The sequence below is a fragment of the Cyclopterus lumpus genome, chromosome 10, assembly GCF_009769545.1.
Source record: "Cyclopterus lumpus isolate fCycLum1 chromosome 10, fCycLum1.pri, whole genome shotgun sequence".
In the NCBI taxonomy this organism is placed as follows: Eukaryota; Metazoa; Chordata; class Actinopteri; order Perciformes; family Cyclopteridae; genus Cyclopterus; species Cyclopterus lumpus.
Genome location: NC_046975.1, coordinates 21,537,389 through 21,558,689, shown reverse-complemented (window position 1 = coordinate 21,558,689; position 21,301 = coordinate 21,537,389). Strand labels below are relative to the sequence as shown.

The 21,301-nt window shown below is 43.3% G+C and overlaps 1 protein-coding gene across 1 annotated transcript in view; it reads right to left on the bottom strand.

Annotated features, from left to right (window-relative positions):
- The window catches only part of prom1a (prominin 1a), a 34,706-nt gene extending 21,703 nt beyond the window's left edge, over nt 1-13,003 (bottom strand). The window contains exons 1-4 of the mRNA XM_034543007.1: nt 12,988-13,003; nt 12,705-12,763; nt 12,075-12,101; nt 7,444-7,649 (exon numbers count right to left, since the gene is read on the bottom strand). Coding sequence (XP_034398898.1) covers nt 7,444-7,649; nt 12,075-12,101; nt 12,705-12,763; nt 12,988-13,003 — 308 coding nt within the window. The remainder of the gene's footprint in view (nt 1-7,443; nt 7,650-12,074; nt 12,102-12,704; nt 12,764-12,987) is intronic.
- Between the last annotated feature and the right edge of the window lie 8,298 nt (nt 13,004-21,301).

The window sequence follows — 21,301 nt, the reverse complement described above, 5'->3', positions numbered from 1 at the left end:
GGGTTTTCCTTCACTGTCTGTATGTCAGTGGGCTTTTCTTCACTGTCTATATGTCAGTGGGTTTTCCTTCACTGTCTGTGTGTCAGTGGGTTTTCCTTCACTGTCTATATGTCAGTGGGTTTTCCTTCACTGTCTGTATGTCAGTGGGTTTTCCTTCACTGTCTGTATGTCAGTGGGTTTTCCTTCACTGTCTGTATGTCAGTGGGCTTTTCTTCACTGTCTGTATGTCAGTGGGTTTTCCTTCACTGTCTGTATGTCAGTGGGTTTTCCTTCACTGTCTGTATGTCAGTGGGTTTTCCTTCACTGTCTGTATGTCAGTGGGTTTTCCTTCACTGTCTATATGTCAGTGGGCTTTCCTTCACTGTCTGTATGTCAGTGGGTTTTCCTTCACTGTCTGTATGTCAGTGGGCTTTTCTTCACTGTCTGTATGTCAGTGGGTTTTCCTTCACTGTCTGTATGTCAGTGGGCTTTTCTTCACTGTCTATATGTCAGTGGGTTTTCCTTCACTGTCTGTATGTCAGTGGGTTTTCCTTCACTGTCTGTATGTCAGTGGGCTTTTCTTCACTGTCTGTATGTCAGTGGGTTTTCCTTCACTGTCTGTATGTCAGTGGGCTTTTCTTCACTGTCTGTATGTCAGTGGGTTTTCCTTCACTGTCTGTATGTCAGTGGGTTTTCCTTCACTGTCTGTATGTCAGTGGGTTTTCCTTCACTGTCTGTATGTCAGTGGGTTTTCCTTCACTGTCTGTGTGTCAGTGGGTTTTCCTTCACTGTCTGTATGTCAGTGGGCTTTTCTTCACTGTCTGTATGTCAGTGGGTTTTCCTTCACTGTCTGTATGTCAGTGGGCTTTTCTTCACTGTCTATATGTCAGTGGGTTTTCCTTCACTGTCTGTATGTCAGTGGGTTTTCCTTCACTGTCTGTATGTCAGTGGGTTTTCCTTCACTGTCTGTATGTCAGTGGGCTTTTCTTCACTGTCTGTATGTCAGTGGGTTTTCCTTCACTGTCTATATGTCAGTGGGTTTTCCTTCACTGTCTGTATGTCAGTGGGCTTTTCGTCACTGTCTGTATGTCAGTGGGTTTTCCTTCACTGTCTGTATGTCAGTGGGCTTTCCTTCACTGTCTGTATGTCAGTGGGTTTTCCTTCACTGTCTATATGTCAGTGGGCTTTCCTTCACTGTCTGTATGTCAGTGGGTTTTCCTTCACTGTCTGTATGTCAGTGGGCTTTTCTTCACTGTCTGTATGTCAGTGGGTTTTCCTTCACTGTCTGTATGTCAGTGGGCTTTTCTTCACTGTCTATATGTCAGTGGGTTTTCCTTCACTGTCTGTATGTCAGTGGGTTTTCCTTCACTGTCTGTGTGTCAGTGGGTTTTCCTTCACTGTCTGTGTGTCAGTGGGCTTTTCTTCACTGTCTGTATGTCAGTGGGTTTTCCTTCACTGTCTGTGTGTCAGTGGGTTTTTCTTCACTGTCTGTTTGTCAGTGACACTTGATCACATGATCACTCACTAGACTCCAAACCCTAGGTGGGCGGAGCAATACATCCCCATGGAAACAACAATGACTACAAACCAAGATGGCACCCAGAAAGTCAGCAGGGCTGTCAGAACAGGCTGCTGCCCAGCTGACATTTATGAGCTGATTTATATATAATATAATATATTTATATTATTTAATGTAATACTAATACATTCACATTATAAAAATGTTTACTCATATTGGAATATTATTTAAATTATTACTAGTTTTGAGCAGAACGCAGCGGAACTCTATTCCATGAGATATTAGTTTTTATTTCTTCATATTGTGTGATTTAATGTGTAATTGCTTTCTATACAAATCTAAGTAAATACTGTTTTACTTAAACTTCGAACCACTTTTCGGCTTTATTTTGTAGACGGCCTTGTTACAGTAGATGAGCTGGTATCTCAAAGAGATAAGATTATAAATCAGGAAAGTCTTTTTCAGTCCTGGTCATGTTTTTAGCGGCTTAAAGACCTTAAAAGAGTTAAAAAAAAAAAACATTAACGTTAGCTTACTTATAACTTAAATAAAATTACAGAGCAGGAAAGTTTGTTAACTTTTCAGGAGCGCAAAACAATGTTCAACTTGGTTATAATTTGTTCGTTAAACTAACAATAATTAAACACGTCTTCCTTTTGGGAAAGCGGCATCCCCTTCTACATGTGGCAGAAGATAAGATGTCCATGTGGCGCAGAATGTTGATGAAAAACAAAGAGCTACAAATGAGTAAAATTCATGAATTTATAATAAAAATATAAAATATAATTAAAGTCTACTCTCTATTCACAGCTGATTTCATTCAAACTAAATTAAGTAATAATTGAATTCAGCTAAATGTAATTCAAAACTGTACATTTATTTATTTAGTAGATATTAATAAACACGAGTCGCAGTTTTTAAAGTGTATTGTAGCACAAATGTCTCCAATAAATTCGAAAAAGAGCTGTGAGCATCCATTAGTTTCACTATGTGGAATTCCTGTCAAGACTGTATTGATTTGTGGTCGCGAGAATTCACGGACCATGAAAGACCCCAGGATGAGGGAAAAAATGTAATTAGTGAAAAAATAAAATGGATTTCAGCTGTAAACCAGCAAAAAGAAGAAAGAAAGAAAGAAGAAGAGAAGAATCAGCATGCTTAGTGCGATGGAGGTCTGATGGGATGCACAGGAAACACCTCGTTAATTAAGCTCGGCAGCGGTTTGTGTGGCGTCTACGTGCTGGGCAGCGATCATGCTGTGTGACTAATGAGTTGTGGACAGGCATAGAAAAGAAAGAAAAAAACCCAAATAAATTCAGCAAAATCTTCAAAATATGAATTTTGAACTGTGTTTTTAAAAGAGTTTCAAAACCCAGGACTAAAAGCTGAAAGCAGAGAATTCTCGTATCAATTTTAAACATTATTTTAATACCGTTTACTTCTCAGCATCTTTTACTTTGTTGGCTTTACCTGCTCCGAAATCTCGGCACAGCATGTCGACGCCCCCGAGTCGCTTGACGACGCCCCCGAGTCGCATGACGACGCCCCCGAGTCGCTTGACGACGCCCCCGAGTCTCATGACGACGCCCCCGAGTCGCTTGACGACGCCCCCGAGTCGCTTGACGACGCCCCCGAGTCGCATGACGACGCCCCCGAGTCGCTTGACATTTAGTCAGCAGGTGACATCTTCATAGTCATCGTGGATTCCTTCGCGACAGACTGAAGTTCAGTCTCACTATTAATGAATGCCCTAAAAATAGGCCGGCATGTGATGACTCCCGGCGGAAGGCAGTTAACTGAGCGGTGAGTGGGTTGCAGGAGGAAGTGTGAGTGGTTGTGTGCGTGTGTGTGTGTGTGTGTGTGTGTGTGTGTGTGTGTGTGTGTGTGTGTGTGTGTGTGTGTGACTGATGTATGTATTCGTGTCAACCGTCAGAAAGTGACTGAGAGGTGTTTAACTCCAATTACTGGTTAGTTTCGTGGCTGCAATAAATAAAAAAATAACGTAGTATCAAATTTGAGTTATTTAAAGTTGTTATTGGCTGTTTGAACCTGAACATTGCGGACTTACTTTACACGTGACAGTGTGTGCACAGATAGGCGCCATTGGACGTATTGCACATCAGTGTTTGTCTGCAGGCTGCTTCAGTGGAACGGTGATGAAAAAGAAGTTTCTACTCAATAATTGGGTCACTTCATTAATAATTCAGCAGCATTCTGTGTCTAATATCTCTTGTCACATCAATAAGAGGGGAACTACTGTGAGCTTATTCTTTATTTATTTGTATTTGCTGGAATGCCACAGTGCCACAGTGGTAAACACGGTTCTTCTTCCTGTGGGTACGAGCGGCGGTTACGTGTTTCCCGCGTCTCCAAAAGTCGATTCCGTTTCAACTCGTGGTCGCTGCGAGGTTTTCCTCTCGCCGCGGCCCTAAAAACGTACCGCACACATTCAAATGAATGCACGATTTGGTGCGAATGCAACCTCGGAGCCTCGACCGGCTGATTAAGATTTAAAAGTGCAAGGGGTGCTGAATGCTCAGTGCACCCCGCCACACGCATTATCATTAATAAGAACCCATATGATTAGCATGAATAACTACGCCCGTAATGTTGGGACCTTTTGTGTTTAATAGTTTCGGACACCCAGCGACTGAAATAGGCTGCTGAAATGCATGCTGGGTAACCGCATGAGGCAGGGGGGGGTTCTTCCACTCGGCCGGAACAGAGGGAAGGAGCCTCAATTTGTCATATTTAATGAATCCATGCATGCGAACTCAGAGCTGATTAGTGAAAGACTGCAAAAGCCACCGCCGATAGCCGACAGGCCTGATGCAACATGCACGGTGCATGTATTTATGCGCTAGTGGCAAACACGCACGTGGGCTAGCGGGACGTGGGCTAGCGGGACGTACGCCGGTCGTCTAAGCAACCACAGCTGATCACGTTCAGGATCGGTCGGAGGACAAATATTGCGATAGGGGCAAAACCGCCCCTAAGAAATATCATTTTGCCCCTGATTATGATTAAATTATGTGGGCACAAAATGCTTATACATGTTAAAAATATTTGTTAAAAGTTATAATTGTTAATAGTTGTTTAAAAAATGTAATAACAATAAATAACCACAAAGAAATAAGAATACAATTTAATACGATTGTCTGATTTCTGTTTTCTTTTGTTTAAAAAATCTAAGAAAACACAGTCTTATTATTGTCATTTGATGACAATTGCTCATATACTGTAAGCCTAAATAAGTATATTTATTATATTTGAACAAAGGTTAAATGTTATTTCACAAGTAAATGGATTTCACTCAGTGGGGGCAAAAAACCCTGAAAAAATATGTAAATTTCCTACCCTGTTTGAACATCATACATCTTGGCATGAAAAACTAAAAAGGTCTTGTCAACCTTCAAGATACCTTTTTATATGAGTCAAAATGTATTCATATGGATGCAGAGCTTCATAAATATCCACGAAAGACAATAAAAACATGCAATGTTTCATGTAAAGTGGGTAATTAAGGTTCTGTAACGCTGGCTTCATCAGTCAAGGCTGCCGACGTTCCGTTCATTATTGCCGCATCATCACTAATATACCAACAACGAAGTGGGCGGTCTCAATGGCTGTGTTTTGCAGATTGGGGGACGTAAACTGTGACGCCTCTCCGGCAACACGTGCCCGAGACGACCGGCTCTGAAAGGAATCCGTCTAATGTAATTAGACGGCGGCAGTAATTTGCAGGATTTGCAAATTAACGCTGCCCTGTTAATCAGTTTGTTTATTTGGATTTCAAGATCCGTTCACCTGAGTTCACCCTCCGAATCCAGGGTGTCGCCCTTCATCTGGCACCCGATTTTTTAATGATTAGTGTTTTTTTGTTGTTTTTTTTAAACGCGCTACGGAATCTGATTTAATCTGACAAAGCGAATTCTTTCGGGCTCGAACTTCACATCTGCCGTCTTTTTTTTTAGCATTTTCAGCGTCATGTTTGGATGCCTCTTCAGTGTAACACTGATCTGACTGACGTGTTAAAAGTAGCCCTATATTTTTGTTTTTTGCAAATTAATGCACGTCACAATCCGCGCTGGACACCTATGACAACATTAAACGACACCATAAAGTAGAAATCTGCCTCAATGCCAAACCACAAACGCACTTTTCTAACCTTTTTTTTTTAGATTCTCCACTTACCAGTTAAAAAATCACTATAAATATGTGATTCATCTCTTAAGCACCGCTGTTGGGGTTTAAACCAGCCAACGTGTATCGGTGATATAAGGAAAATCAAATATCACAATTTCTTTTGGAATAAAGTAAAACTCAAAGTAACTCATGGATTACAAAGCAGAGTGACACAAGTGGTGTATTGCACGCTCTACTGTACTGTATGTCCTAAACTACTAACAAAGAATAATTTACTTTTTCTTTTTTTTTCGTCCTCGAGCATATTACTGTCCTCACCCTCAGCTGGGCGTCTTTCACCCACTCTCAATAATCCGACTTCAACACTTCTTGGACAACACGCCTCGCTCTAGTGGCTGGGTGCTCATCACTCCCGCCGCCTGTAATTGTTTCATTAGAGCCTCCGCGGCGTCTCGGCCCGGTAGCCGGGGGAGATTTAATAAGAGCTCTCAAGACTCCCACGTCTGGGCTTCTAGGATATTGCCCTGGAATGTCTAACAGCCGCGCTTCGTTCCAACGAAGATAAAAAAACGACGAAAAAAAGTCACAGAACATCAAACTAAGTACACTCCTGGACCCGAATAGAAGAGGCAACGCAAGCCTTTTGTGCTGTGGCTACATCCCCAGCGGCTTCTTCTTCTTCTTCTTCTTCTTCTTCTTCTTCTTCTTCTTCTGAGACTAAACTGAGTGGAGAGAGCCTTCGAGTTTTCCCGCGGTGCATTTTTCTGAAAGTCGAGATGCAGGCACAGCCGGATGACGTAAGAGGAGGCAGGAGGAGAAGTACACAAAGGAAACCTAAAAGCTTTACCCTGCAAAACATTTTTTCAAACCCGCTCCTTCATATTGTGTCACGGTCCAGGAAATCAACCTGCGTCACCTTATCGACAATTGTACTTCCTGCTTTTTCTCGTCACTTCCCTTTTTTCCTCATTTCCTAAGATGTTGGCTCTGCAAATATTAAGGGAATGCACCCGTATAGCAACTGTAGGATAAATGGTAGTTAAAAAAAAAAGAAGAGAAAAGCGTCTGAATTCAGGATCTTCCCAGCTGGTCTGTTTTTCCATTTATAATGATTTAATAATTATCATTGATTCCTAGATTAAAACAATTAATCACAGTCACAGACAGTTTGAAACAATCGGCAATGGAGGACTTTCATTTCTCGTTCTGGATTCACTGCATTTCCCACCGGATGAAATCATCATCGGCCAAATGCTTTTAAAAATAAAAATGTGAAAAAATGGCAGCTGGAGCAGTAATATAATAAAAGGTGGAGAACATTTAAAACAGCATGCGTACTCGTGTAGAATAACTGTGGCGTTTGAGTCATTTGTTTTTCCCCATGATTTATTATTCATGAATGAAGACTTCCCATCACAGTTAATGTGTGTGAACCCCCTGCAGATTATAATGACCAGCGCTCTGAATACAAGTATGAAGGGTGCTGCCACATAGTATCTACGGTAGGAAAAGACTATATATAGCAAACAGCGCGGGGGGAGGGGGGAGCGGATGGCCGCGTGTGCGTTTTGCATGCGAAACAGACCCACAAGATGACAGAGGCGTGTGCGTGTTCAGCGTGTTTTTTTGGCAACCGAGTGTGTGCGCGCATGATGCACAAACCCTGCAAAAAGACACGAGGTGTAGCTCCAATTCCAGCGTGCACACGCTGGAGAATACACGCCTGCGTGCAAGCTGATACCCCTACGTGGGTCTCGTGTGTGTGTGTGTGTGTGTGTGTAAGCACGTGTCACACTCACGTGATGACCAGTGAGGTGGAGAAGAGCAGCGTTCCCAGCAGGCCGCGGCGGCAATCGGCGTTCTTCCTCTGGCGCTGGTGCATCTCGCCGCCGCAGTTGTCGCAGCAGCGGCACATGCAGAAGAAGACGCCGATCATCGGCACCAGGACGGCGAACAGCAGGCCGACCGTCGCACACACCAGGAAGCCGATCTCGTAGTAGATGGCCTGTTGGTGTGGGGGTGTGTGTGTGTGTGTGTGTGGGGGGTGAGATGAGGAATGAGGGACAAATTCGTTTAGGAAACAACGTAAAAAAAAAAGGGAGATGAAACAACAAAACAGAATTGGATCGGGAGAGGTGAGAAGATGAGTTGGGGAGTGAGGGAGAGAAGAAAAGGATGGATTAATAACGGCATAAAGGAGGGAGGCCACACACAAGGAGGCAGAGGATAAAAGTGAGCTACACATCTAAAAAATATCGAGTCGGATCCAACTCTCTCCGCTCTTTGTCCAAAAGGGATTTGTGGTTAAACAATAAGCACACGTTGCGTGACGCTGTACTCGCTGCATGGAGAATCCTTTCTTTGTAATTCTTTGAGTACTACTACACGCCGACTCCAGGCACGCCAACTCCTCTACGACGTTATTACACAACGTAAGTGCCCGAGACTCTCTTTTTCTTGAGGTACTGTCCTCCTGCAGGCGGCTCGCGACTCGCAGTATAGCTGAAGCTTAAAAGTTGCTTTCCACAAACATTTCCAATAAACCGCAATATGCACTGAGAGGATGGCAACACGTGAGGGATGATGGGGGGAAAAATACTCAAAGGACATCCATGTAGCCCTGTGGTGCACCCCCCCCCCCCCCCTCCATTCCTCTAACGATGGGGAAAGAGAGCATTTCTGATGAAAATCCTGCTTCAATAGGAATACTTTACAAGACCGTTACTGCTGCACTGACGGATTTTACACTTGAATTGAGTCTTAAAATCCAGATTTTTCTTGAGAACAAAGCGGCAACTTCACCCATTGAAGAGTTCCTTTGGCCTATTATTAAGTGAGAGTTCATTTGGTACATCCCAGATAACACTAATACATAGCTTCATAGATTATATACCCGCATGGAGGTGAGAACAATTTGTCAATGAGACCAGACCAACGATTGTAACACACAAAAAAAAAAACATTCATTATAACCTGGAGCCTCCAAAATTGACTATAAAGTTGAGTCAACACATGAACTATCGTGCGCTCCATATCACCATGTGTGCGTTGGTCAAACAATACGGTCCGGGCACATTGTTGGGAAAACGAAGCGTCCTAAAGTACATCTTCTGCTATTTAAAGGGCTCATTATTCATAGAGCGAGATGCGCCTACGCAGGCGAGTTCACAACTCAGCAATTCTGCCGTTTGAATGTTACTGTGACAGGTGCAGGCACACCTGGCTCCTGAAGTTAACGGCTGATGGTTAATTGAGAGAGCAAATAAAACCCTTTTTCCTCCTGAATTTGCCCTCAGACTATGTAAAACACGCCCCAAATTCACCTGCGCCTTCGTGCCTTTAGACCGTGCACTCTAGAAAAAAGATTATGACCCCAATTCATATAGGATTTTATTTGTAGTTTGCGAGAGAGTGCGTGCTCCTCTGGCCATTTTGACCCACAATCCTTTGCGCTGGGAGCAAGAGGGTTAAAGTTCGAAGGGGAAATGTCACGACAAAGTATGGTACGCCCCAATGCAATGCTTACACGCTAAAAGTAAGACAACGTGTGCTGTCTGGAGAATCCATCGTGAAAATTAGTTTGAGCTAATGAACCTGACAACTGAGTAGACATTACCTGTGCCCCCCCCCCCTCCCCCCCAAAAAAAGAAAATGAAAGCAAAAGACTTGACAGGACAAACTTAAAAAAATGGAAAGTTGTCACGTGACTAGTACAGGTACAGTATCTTCAGTTGTGAGGCAGTTAGTAGGCGTGCAGTGAGGTGAAGGTGGAGAGACGCCGACTGTCTCATCGTGCCGTGAATACTCTGTTCACACACTTTTGTTCTGTGTGAGTTGCGATTGTGCTTCGCTTCTCAATGTGCAGCTTTGAAATCACAAAGCCTCGATAATCCTCCACTTTGATCGAACGTCAGAAATATTCAAGGTGACTCGGGGGCCGCAAAAGTCTTTCAAATCCCCCCCTCCGCGATATATATTGAGAGCCTCCATCCGCTCCTGTCGTGTACCACACAGCGCGCCCTCCTAATCTGCCCCTATCTCAACCACACTCAGCACCTCGGCTTTTTTTGTTGTTGTGGAAATTGGCAAAAAAAATCGAATAGGGGATTGGCAATTCTCACACCGCGTGTAACTTGTCACAATGACGCTCAATGGCTTCTCGTTCTGAAAAGGATCAAAGCGGCGCTGCTATCGCCTGCTCCTGAATGGGCGAACTGCTCTCCTAGCTGATTCACACTAATCTTAATCGCCTTCATAAGTCAATGACCCCCCCCCCCCCCCCCCCACCCCACACCCCTTCCCCCCCTTCGCCTTCGCTGGAGACCTGCGGCTTTCGCAGGGTGAAAAGAAACGGCTTCTGAACTCATCAGAGAGGAGCATTCTATCCCTAAAGTCTCAGGCGGCGGGCGGTAATCCAACTGGCAGAGCGCGTTCGGCTGAGCGTGCGTGCTGTGAACATAGTTTTACGAGATTGAGGAAGAAAAAGACCCCAAATCAGACCCTTTCTGACCTTAAAGTTACTACAAGGAACTTTCATTTTGTGTATATTTTGGCGGCGGTGCCTTTTAGAAAACTCTCCTGCAGCTGGTTCTGGTTCTCCCGTGCCTAGAGTCCCACCAGCATGGTGTTGGTGTTGAGCTCCCAGAGGGGAGCTCCTGGACGGTCCCCCTGCAGTGAGCTGACGAACCTGCATCATTTCATCTGATTTTGCACTGAATCCGACCCAATGGCATTAAGAATAAGTGCATGGAAATAGCCCCTCCCCTGGTTGTCTGGTTTACTTATGTGGGTCATACCGAGGCATCGGTATTCGTTTGAGGCTGTTTCATAACCTGCTAAAAGTTCCTCAGAGTAACTTTAAAGAATAAAAACAAGGATTATTTGAGGGTCAGTGGAAGTGGAGAGAAAAAGAAGAATCCGAAGTTTAGGAGATCTTGAGAGGCAAAGAAAGGAAGAAAAGAGAGACACGGGGCATGTGTGTGTGTGTGTGTGTGTGTGTGTGTGTCTGTCAACTAACGGCACCAATGTCAACCCAGTTGTTGGGAACATTTTGCGAACAATGATTGCATTGTCATTCTGCTTCTGGGCTCGTGCTTGTTATTGGGTGAATCTTCACAAAAAAAAAAAAAAAAAAAAGGTCAAAAATGTTTTCTTTTTGTTTTCCACCACCACTCTTCAAAGGCCCGCAGCTCCGACTATTTTTGTACTCAAGCTTTGTGTTGGCAAATACTCCCCCCCCCCCCAAAAAAAAAGACAGTGACCTTCCAATAAGACCAAACTAGATGATGAGCGCCGTTCTGTGAGATTTTTAAAGTGACAATACGTGATATTTCAGACCTGGTTGATTGGTTTATACAGCTGTATTCTCCAGGATATCTTTTATGAGTTAGGCAGAAAAAAAGTGGAGACTGCGACAAACAACAGCAAGCCTTTGATCACAGCTGGACTATTTAAATGCACCGCATTGAGGCTTCCACGGTCACTGCAGGACATTTCACTGACGACGCTTCTACAATCTTGGGAAATCATCCACTGCGCTCGTGGTTGAAATGGTCTCTTAAAGCCGGACGCTTTTGCTTTGATTTGTCATGATGTTTGGTGTTTTTATTTGAACAAAACAATCTTTTACGGCTACGTATATAATGGGAGTTTATCCTTTTTTTTTTTTTTTTTTTTAACGTTTTGGTGTCAGTTTCGACTTGGAATTACTGTCCTTTAAAAATCAGCCACACTCACAAATCTAAATTTATATTCCTCGGATAAAGAGTCAACACATATGAGTCTATAAGAGCGATTGATCCGTCCTGATTGAAGCAAATCAAATGTTCAACATTGGTTGTCTTGAGTGGATTTTTAGGTGTCGCCATTGCAAATCACACAATTCTCACGAGGGACCAGAAGACGGATTATCTCCTTCTTCCTACTTATAAGGTTGCAATCGGATGCTCGTGGTTTTGCGTTGTCCGTTTCTTTTCCAGTGATGTGTTTGATGCTTTTTAGAGACGCTCCATGAAGCCGGCAGAGGGAACACAAAGGATGCCACTTATCAGTAAGAGAGTCGGCGTTGGCGTGAAGGAATATTACAAATGAACTCTCCCTTTGTGATCCAGTCTGCATGTCGCTCCTCCGTGAAGCTGAAAAGATCTCAATCAAGCTTTAAGTGAAGATAGAAGCTACAGTTTTGGCCAAGCTGGTGTTTGCGAGGTGGGATGGGATGGCTGGGTGGGGAGTCTTAGGGCTGCACAACTAATCATGAAGATTCAAATGATGAAGATGTGAAGAATTAAGTAGCAATGTGTAACAAAGTTAGTCATTTTAGCTGGAATTGTGCAACCCTGGTGACTCGAGACAGTGGAGCATGATAACACAGGGGGTGGGGGGTGGGGGGGGGGGGGGGGTGGCACTGTTCAGTCCAGTGTGCAGACTTTACCTGAAGGGTCAGCACTATGTTCTCTGGCTGAGGGAGGCCAGATCAGATCAGAGCGGATCAGATGAAGAGGGCATGCAGAAGACAAAGGCAACGCAGCGTCAAAGAAAGAGCAAAGCCACGGCACGAAAAGAATCAAAACGTGGACAAAAAAAAAGAGAAATCAAAAAGGTATTCTGGCATGCATGTACCCACACAGTTGCATATTGTTACGCTGCACACAGACAGCAATGTCTCAGCCATAAAGTGAGAGGAAGGTATACAGAGACGGTGCTTTTGATCGCAGGGACTGAGAATAATTTCTTAAAAAGCCATCTTTGTTTATCAAAGTTGTTCCTGATTAAACAAACCTGATTTAAATTCACAGGTTGCGCCAGAAGCAATTACCATTTCTTTTTGGGGTGCAAGTGGAAAAAGATGACCTTGCCTTGGCTTGTAAAAGCTATTAACACCTGGGAAGTGTTGGACTACGGACTATCTCAGAGGTGCATTACTTCTGTAATATATATCATCAATCGCTGCTTCCAATCAGAACAAAAAAACATGTTGCAATGACATCAAATAAAATGAAAAACTTAAAGCAAAACAATCATTTTAACACACACACACACAGACACACACAATCACGGTTACCTTTTGGTATTCTGTCTGAATGGCTCCAAACTTGTCCTTCGCCAGTTTGACGATGAGATCTGCAACGACACAGAGAAAACAAACACAACATCAAAAAGACCTGTTGTTTTTTTCAAATTTTGCAACCATAACTGCATTTAGCATATTTTACACATCCACTCACGCAGTGTGCAAGAAGTAGAAGAACCAGTTGGGTAATTACTCAAATCAGTCGGCGTGGGGGAAGTTATTTATGACGTTATTTTACAAGCTAATTCGTGGTCATTTAAAGTTTTCATATTACTTGTGAAGGGCCCCATTCAAAACCTGCCTGTTTGGCCTCTGCTATGCCTGCTTGCGGGTTTCTGACGTCCCACTCCACGCTAATGTTCCCTAGAATGGAGCCATGATCAAATATTAAATGAATTGCCAGCTATTTTGATAATTGATTTAATTGGTCAGTTAAGAAAAAAACGTAGCCCGTATTCTCTGATTCCATTTTTTATTTATTTTTTTATTTTTTATGGTTTCTCTACTCTTCTATGACTGTAAACAGAATATCTTTTTGAGTTGTGGACACAAACAGACATTTGAGGACGTCATATTGGGCTTTTGGGAAAAACACTGACATCAACATTTCTCCTAATTTGAAGTCGATGGAATGAACGAAACGGTTGGCGAGAAAATCTAAAGGACGGACGGGCGGACAGAGTCTCCTTCCGTCTTCAGCTCGACGGGAACTTTGTGCCAAATATAGTTAATGTGAGAAATTATTGCCGTCAAGCTGAAGCTGCAAGTTGTCATCTTTGACAAGATGGTGTCAGGAAATTCAGAGCCAAACTGTGACACCGCGGTGCCCCTTCATCCCCATCTCCTCCCTCTGGGTTTAGACCAGGGCGAGTCTGACAGCACTCCTATTTTTATTTATTCATGACATCGTGTCGGGATCCTGTTGGTGTGGTTGACATGCTATTTTGAAAAAAATAATTTTAATTTACGTTGATTATTTCAGATTATGACGAGTTAAAATGATATTTTAGCAAACAACCAGCTGCTGCATAAAGAAATTGCAAACGTACAACTTTGGGAGCCCCAAAGAGCGAGAAAAGTAAGAATAGCTAAATAAATGTAGCCGTTTTAAAGAAAAATGTCTTTGTATTTTGAGCTCAATGCAATATTGTTTTTTTTCTGATTATAATGACAGAAGGTTCCAAATATTATTATTATAAAAGCAAATGAACTAAATCAGTAATTCCCTGTGTGGCCGCCTCGTCAATATAATGGTGGTGGATGGTAATGGTAATTAAAGCAAAGTGTCTGAAATTACATCGTTTTTTTTATTGTTGCAATAAATCTTTTTTTTCCGATAACGTCTCACTTATATTAAAACCCACTTAAAAAAGTCTCGTTCATATCTACACCTGCAGCGGCGCCGGCGTGTGACTCATCGCATAATGATGACGGAGACAGCAAGTTTCCAAAAATAAGATGCAAAAAAGACACACCAGGGCTTTTTTTAAAAATGTATTTATTTGTCCTCCTTCTGCAATGCAGTGTTTCCTGAAGGAAGAAGAACATATCCTGCAGATAAAACTGTTGTTTTAATTCATAAATATAAATGCCTTTTATTTAAAACATGTATTAATGCAAAAGGGTTTATTTGACTTGTCAGTCACACCTGTATGATTCCACATCAGCGGGTGCAGTTCAGGGGCCCCTTTGCTTCGGTAGTTTTTGAAGGTTGCGATGCAATTTCTTTTTTGTAAAACGATCCTTAAAGGAGAATAAAGCGCGTCAGAAGTCAACCTTGCAGTGAAGGTGTTTAAAATGTTGTCGAACTGTAACAATCGTAAACACGGTGAGCCTTCAGGCCCAAACATTGCAGTGATGTGTCTACGTGTGAGAGGGGGAGGCGGCTTCCGAGGTTTTGGGGAAGAAGATATCGGCTCCAAAAGAGGAGGGTTGAAACGCGGCGAAGACGGACCAATAGGACATTACTGTTGGGGAACGTATCCGTTGGACTCCAATGAACCCTGGACCCGGTCTCCTCTGAATTAAAATACGTCTGAACGTGAGAAAGAAAAATTCATTTATTATTTCTTCACTGCAAAGTTTTGTTCTAACGCAGGAGCCGAGCGAGAAGAGCGGATTGGCTGAGGCCTTTTGGTCTTCTCGTGCTTTTGAATCTTGAATATTTAATCAAGACCTTAACCCCCCCCCCCCTCGACATTTAAGTCAGGGCGAGTTGCCAGAAGCAATAAAAGAAGAAGAAGAAGCAGCAGTATCATCCCGGCTCATATACAAAACATGTTCATGGATGCAAATTAGTTTTGCGTTAACCAAATCGACGAGAGAACCCGAAACGTCTAGTCAACCATACTCCATAAATACCATGAAGATGAGTCAGCGTTAGGGTTGCAAAATTCCGGGAATATTCAAAGTTGGAAGCTTTCCACAGGAATATACGGGAATTAACAGGAATAAACTGGGAATTTGGGGGTAATTTAACTATATGTACCTTGTCATAAGCAGACATGCATGCAAACATTTATAATACAACTTTTAAAAATGACATTTTTTAGAACTTTATTCTTTCATCGAACAACAAAAACATGAACGTTGAATAAAAAAGGTGTATTCCCTATGATCACCACCCGTTTCCCTGAATCCTTTCAGGTCTAAATGATTTCTTCCTGGACCTCATCAACGTCCTCCTCACTGCTGTAAAAAGTTAGTCTACTGTATATAAATAAACTTGGTATTAAAATGAACATGGTGTCAGTTTACCAAGTAATCAATATGCTAGGTGATGACAAACAGTGTTGGGAAAGTTCACTTTCTACATGAACTAGTTCAGTTCATAGTTCACACATTTTAAAATGAACTAGTTCAGTTCATAGTTCATAATTCAAAATGTTGAACTAAGTTCACAGCTCCAAAAAATGAACTAGTTCAGTTATTTTTTTCAATATGTTGCGAGCTATAACTGAAATCTCTATCTGTCTGCAATACCGCTCTTGGCCTCTACTCAACTCGGCGCTCTCACACTTGCCAGGCAAAGGGCTGAAACGTTCAGACACTGATGACAAAGACGTTTAAAAAACAACAGAACGTTTTATGTTTATGTTTCTGGCAGAAACACAACCAGCTGCATTCAGGGTCCAGCTGAGCTCGGCGTGCATAGTCTTGTTCTCAACTACATTTAAGTTCCCTGTTATATGCTCTTGCAAAAAAACGTAGGCACATTTTTTATTTTTTTTTATTCCCAAAATTCCCAAGACAAAATTCCCGTGGAAACTTTCAGGGAAATTTACTGGAAACTTTCCGCCCCTTTGCAACCCTAGTCAGCGTATGGCCATAAACAAATCAATCATTAATGAATCATTATTAATCATTATTAAAAGCAGCAAATCAACAGGTTTAACTCCCAGAAAGGAACAAATGAGCTCGTCCCCTGTGCTGTAATCACAAAGGAATAGGAAGAAGGATGGGGGGGCGATATAAGAGACGGGAAAGGAGAAAAGAAGGGACAGAGGAAGATCAAAAGACGGGGGGATGAGAGAGGAGAGAACGAAGAGAGAGGTGAAAGAGAGAAAAGCACCGAGGCGAGAGGGCTGGATTGAATATAATCCCTCTCTCCGTGAACGGGGTAAAAGCTCACTCGACGCTCTCTCGCTCGCCCATTCTTTAAAAAGGCACATTGAATAGCATTTCCCAGGCTGCTGAACACCTGGACCAGAACTTTACTCTCAAGGTGGCTTCTCTAGTGGACTGTTTATCAAACAGTCTCGGTTGATCCTTTCGTGGTTTTGAAAGCAGGGAGCCAAAACAAATCCGATTTCAGTCCATGTAACCTTTATCTTATAGCATTATCGTCTGCACCCGTGCCCTCGAATTTATAATCCGTGGCATTCACACACACACACAACGAAATGGCTTCATATGATCAGCCCGGACTGCACTTCACGCTGAATTTATTTCATTTTTCCATGCTCGGCCTTGCCGCCCGTCTGCCAGATAACAACATTCTTTTCTTTGTACTCAGAAAATATATATATATATTTTTTTCTTTCTTCCTCCCTGTAGTCGGTTAAAAAATATGCAAACACACAGCTCACATGGAAGAGGACGGGCACCTGCATTAAGACACAAGGCGTGGATTATGTATTTAGACGGGCACATCATAGCTACTGTTCTTTGCTGAAAAGGAAAAACACATTTCCACTGGAGCTCGTTTTAACCTTTCCCTTCCCTTCTCTCTTCTGCTTTATCCTGTGAACACAGGCGTTCCCTCTTCCAGCGCATAATGCTGTAAAACCCTCGAATCTGAACCCGCGGCTGCTGCACTCGCTCTAAAGAAATTTTGGAAAAAATAAATAAATAAATATATATATATATATATATATATATATATATATATATATATATATACACAAAAAAAGCCCCTGTGAAATTGCTAAAATATGTCTTTGTTAGGCTTTGATGGCATCTTCATCTTGATAAAACCGTCAACGCCGCGATATGAAGACATGCTACCTGCACTGTGAAGATATATTGCTGTTGCATTTGGTGTTTGAGCCAATGAAGCTGTGTGGAGCCCCTCTTTGTTCATGATGTACTTAACTAAGTCAAAATCGAGCAGTTTGGAAATACAGTTTGATACGGTTCAACACACGAAGTTAACAAACATTGATGAGGAGCCGCTGAGTTTAGCATCGCACTTCTATAAAACTCTCGGATTCACTACGTGCAGTTTAAAAAAAAAGAAAGCTAAATATCAAAATCAATGCAGCTGCTGAAATGGGAAAAGCAGAAAGTGCATAAGAGGAGGAGACGGAGGTGAAGACTGAGAGACGTCACTTCTCATCACTTCTACCCAGGTGTCATTTCAAAGTAAGGTGACGTAACATAAAGAGTCTTTGGTGGTATAGGTCAAACAAACACAAGGACGTTCACCGAGGAGACCGCCGTTCCTCCCGTGATTTACTTATTTTATGTCAACTACTTTCACGAACTGTAAACAAAACATTTAAATGATGTTTTCCTAAACACCGACCAGGTGGTTTTTTTATTTACACTGCGACGAGGACGAACGGGGGGGGGGGCGTTAAATGACTCACAAAAGGATGGAAAGACGCATCGATAAAGTTGGACGATGATATTTACAGCGTGGCTGGAACTAAAACGGGGAGAAGAAGGAAAGAAAAAAAAACTCCAAAAACTAATATACCCCCCCCCCCCCCCCCATCCTAAGCCCCGGCAGTTGTCTGTGACATCGTTGCTAACAGGCTTATTACACATATAAATAAATAAGTAAGGAAGTAAGCCTGGCCATTTGGGATACACTTCCACACACACACACTTCCTTCAGCTCTGCTCTGCTTGTAAGGAGCAACAAAGCAGGCAGCCAGTCAGGGATTTTGTCCCCCCCCCCCCCCCCCCCCGAACAGAAGAGATGGTGTCGCCGACCCACGTTGACGCTCCCTCGCAAAAGCGTGAGAGAGCTTTGTGTTAAGATTTAAATCCAGCAGGGAAAACTCTTGTCTGGCCTCTTCCGTGGCTTTTTTTTTTTTTTTTTTTTTTTCAACGACACAAAACGAGGAGGTTCGCTGGCGCCAAACAAAGTGGGAACATTTAGCCGCTAAGGAGCCAGATATTTACCCCTCGGGAGTTAAAGCGCATGAACTCTTGGGTGCACAAAACAAAAAACACCCCCCCCCCCGAAAAATGAATGCCCTGAATCTCCTGGATGTGTGTGTGTGTGTGTGTGTTTGTGTGTGTGTGCACCTGCAAAAGGTAACTTGAACTTGAATGAATAGAGAAACCACCTCCGCCTTTCTGGCAGGTAAAACCGCACAAAATCACTCCAGCAATTAAAGCTCGGCGACCCCCCGCCCCCCAAAATGAAGGCAGGTTTCCATCTTTAATAACTGCATATGCTGCGCGGCAGTCTGTTTTTTTTGCCTTTTGACACCGTCTGGAGGTGTCATGGCGGCCTCGGGCATTTTTTTTCCCTCTCTCTCTCAATGTCGAGCAGCAGAAGGAGCTGAAAGGCAAGACAGGTACATTTCTTCACCCTAGTTGCTATGCAACAAAAAAGGAAATCTCAGTATTTTTAGATAATGGCTTTTTTTTTATGAGTGTGTTTACTAGAAAAAGTCTTTACTGGAGAGTGAAACACATTGAACAAGGAAGATGTAGAGAGGAGATTTTAATTTTCAATGTGACTTTTTGTGTGGTTTGCGCCACATTGACACCTGGACACACGTCAATGTGACCTGCCTGATTGGCTAGTGAGCAGCTATGTGTTGTGTTCCAGGGAGTGTGTGTGTGTGTGTGTGTGTGTGGGGGGGGGGGGGGGGTAAACACATTAGGTGTCCCATAAATTCTCCCATAAAATCAGGAAATGTGGTTATTTTTGTCAGCAGTAAGTCGTAGTAGTTCTGTGGTGTTCCTCCTGTCTTCCCTTTGCTCTCCATGGGAGAAGAACATATTAATATGATTATGGTGGGATTTCTGTCTGTAGAATCTTCCGTGTTTGGCAATCACATGCACCCGATAGCACTCGGGGGGGTGGGGGGGGTGGGGGGGGTGGGTGGGTCACACGCTGTAATAATGTGTCATAAAACCCACTTGATTCATGGGTTGTCATCAGAAACATTTTGTTAAATGTCTTCCAGCCAATGTTTTTGGGACTTGACATTTAACTGAAATGTTTCTGATAAAGGACAGCAGGCGTGTGTGTGTGTGTGTCTGCGTCTGTGTGTGTGTGTGTGTGTGTGTGTCTGTGTGTGTATCAGAGATAATTTCCCATGAGCTTGGAGCAAAAACACCTCCGCAAAAGGTAAACACTCTTGTTACCATAGAATCTGTAACTACGGAGAGAGAATCTGGCTCAGACAAGAGACCACACACACACACACACACGTACAAAACCCCCAAAGTGGAAAGGCATTTAATTAAGAACTGTTAATCTTCTACCTTGATGACATGGGAACAATGTCCCCTCGTCCATTTGCAGGATTTAACTGAATTAAAAAAAGATTGAGACAGTTTCTCCTTCTTTTAAATTTAAGACGGCGTAACAAATGAGAACGATATTAGTTGTTCTCCAAACCCCGCAGGAGAAAGTCATCCCTCACACGTCAGTCAGGGTTTTGTTCTCAGCTTTCCCCCGTCGGACACATGGATGTGAACGCATCACACAAGGCAGACGTTCTTCCATACAGTAAATACGAGCGAGTGGGCCGCGTTGAAGAGCACTTTGTGAAGAGTCCTCTTGCGCTGGAGTCACACAGTCCAATTAACTGTGTGTTCACCCGGAGGAGCCACACGAGCGCAAAGGAGGGGAAAAAAAATGTCAAAAAAACAACATCCACGTCTCTCTTATCTGCTGCTCGCACGCACCGATATATACGTGTCCGTTGCTGTGCCCGTAAATACAATCCGGTCTGCAGATTTAGTATGTAAATAAACATGACAGCCTCCCCTCAAGTGGAAATCACATTGATGGGTAGAAAGAGCATGACAGAGGGAGACGGACGCACGCACGCGCGCAGATAAAAATACATCTGGGTGACATGGCAACAGAACCGTAATAAAAAGAATGATATATTGCACGGGGGACTTCAATCTGCAGTCTTGGCCACTGACTTGGTGAAACGGCAACGTGCATCCGGGGCCTCTGGATGATGAACACGACGTTGGCTTGACGTCTGAGAACGCGTGAAGTGAAGACGACCGGGCGTCACGCTGTGTTCTTTCATTAGGTCGATTAGTACTCCGGGGCTGTAACGAGTCCAGTCAAATTGAAAAAGGGACGCTCTGCTCTCTCGTTACATATTTATTTTCGTATTCCGTTTCCCGGCTTCAAGCGGACTGGACCGTCATCCACGGTTGACCGGGGTAAATGAGGCTCGAGTTAGCTCGACATCATTTTATCCCGACTGTCGTATTATACCTTTATGTCTCACAGCGGCCGCCGAATCGAAACCGGGAACGACTATAACATCAATCTATCGTATTAATCTTATGCTAAAGACGTGCGATATCAGCAAGGGGTTCATTGTTCTCTGCTATTTTCTTTGGTTTTATGAATCGTGCCTTCTTTTTCTTGTTATTACTTCAGTTCAAATCAGCCAATCGGCATTTGAATTGTTGCAGCTTGCATCAAAAGCGCCTATTTATTTATTTGTTGTTTACATTCTTGTTCCTGGAAGGTCAGTAACCAGCACCTCCTTCCCCCATGACATCACGGGCGAGCTTGCGCATTCATTTTAATGTGCCGTATATCTAGTGGATGAAAGGAGTGAGAAATCCATTAAATACTCATTTTCCGAGGCCATGTCGCTCACCAAACCCGTCATTTTATCCCAGCTATCGAACGGTGAGCTTTTTCTAAAGCTCTCCTCTATAACCTTCAGGCTAAGCAGTGATTTGTGAGTCCAAGGACAAAGAGGCCGAGCAGTCTGGTGAGCGCGCCGACCGGCGGGCAGACAGGCCAATGGGATTGGCTCTGCAGTGCGGCCCCCCGGTAAACAAACGCCCCGGATTACCGGCAGATAATCGAGGCTGAAGCCGGGGCTACGAAGGTGACGACGACGGGACAGGAAGTGTGT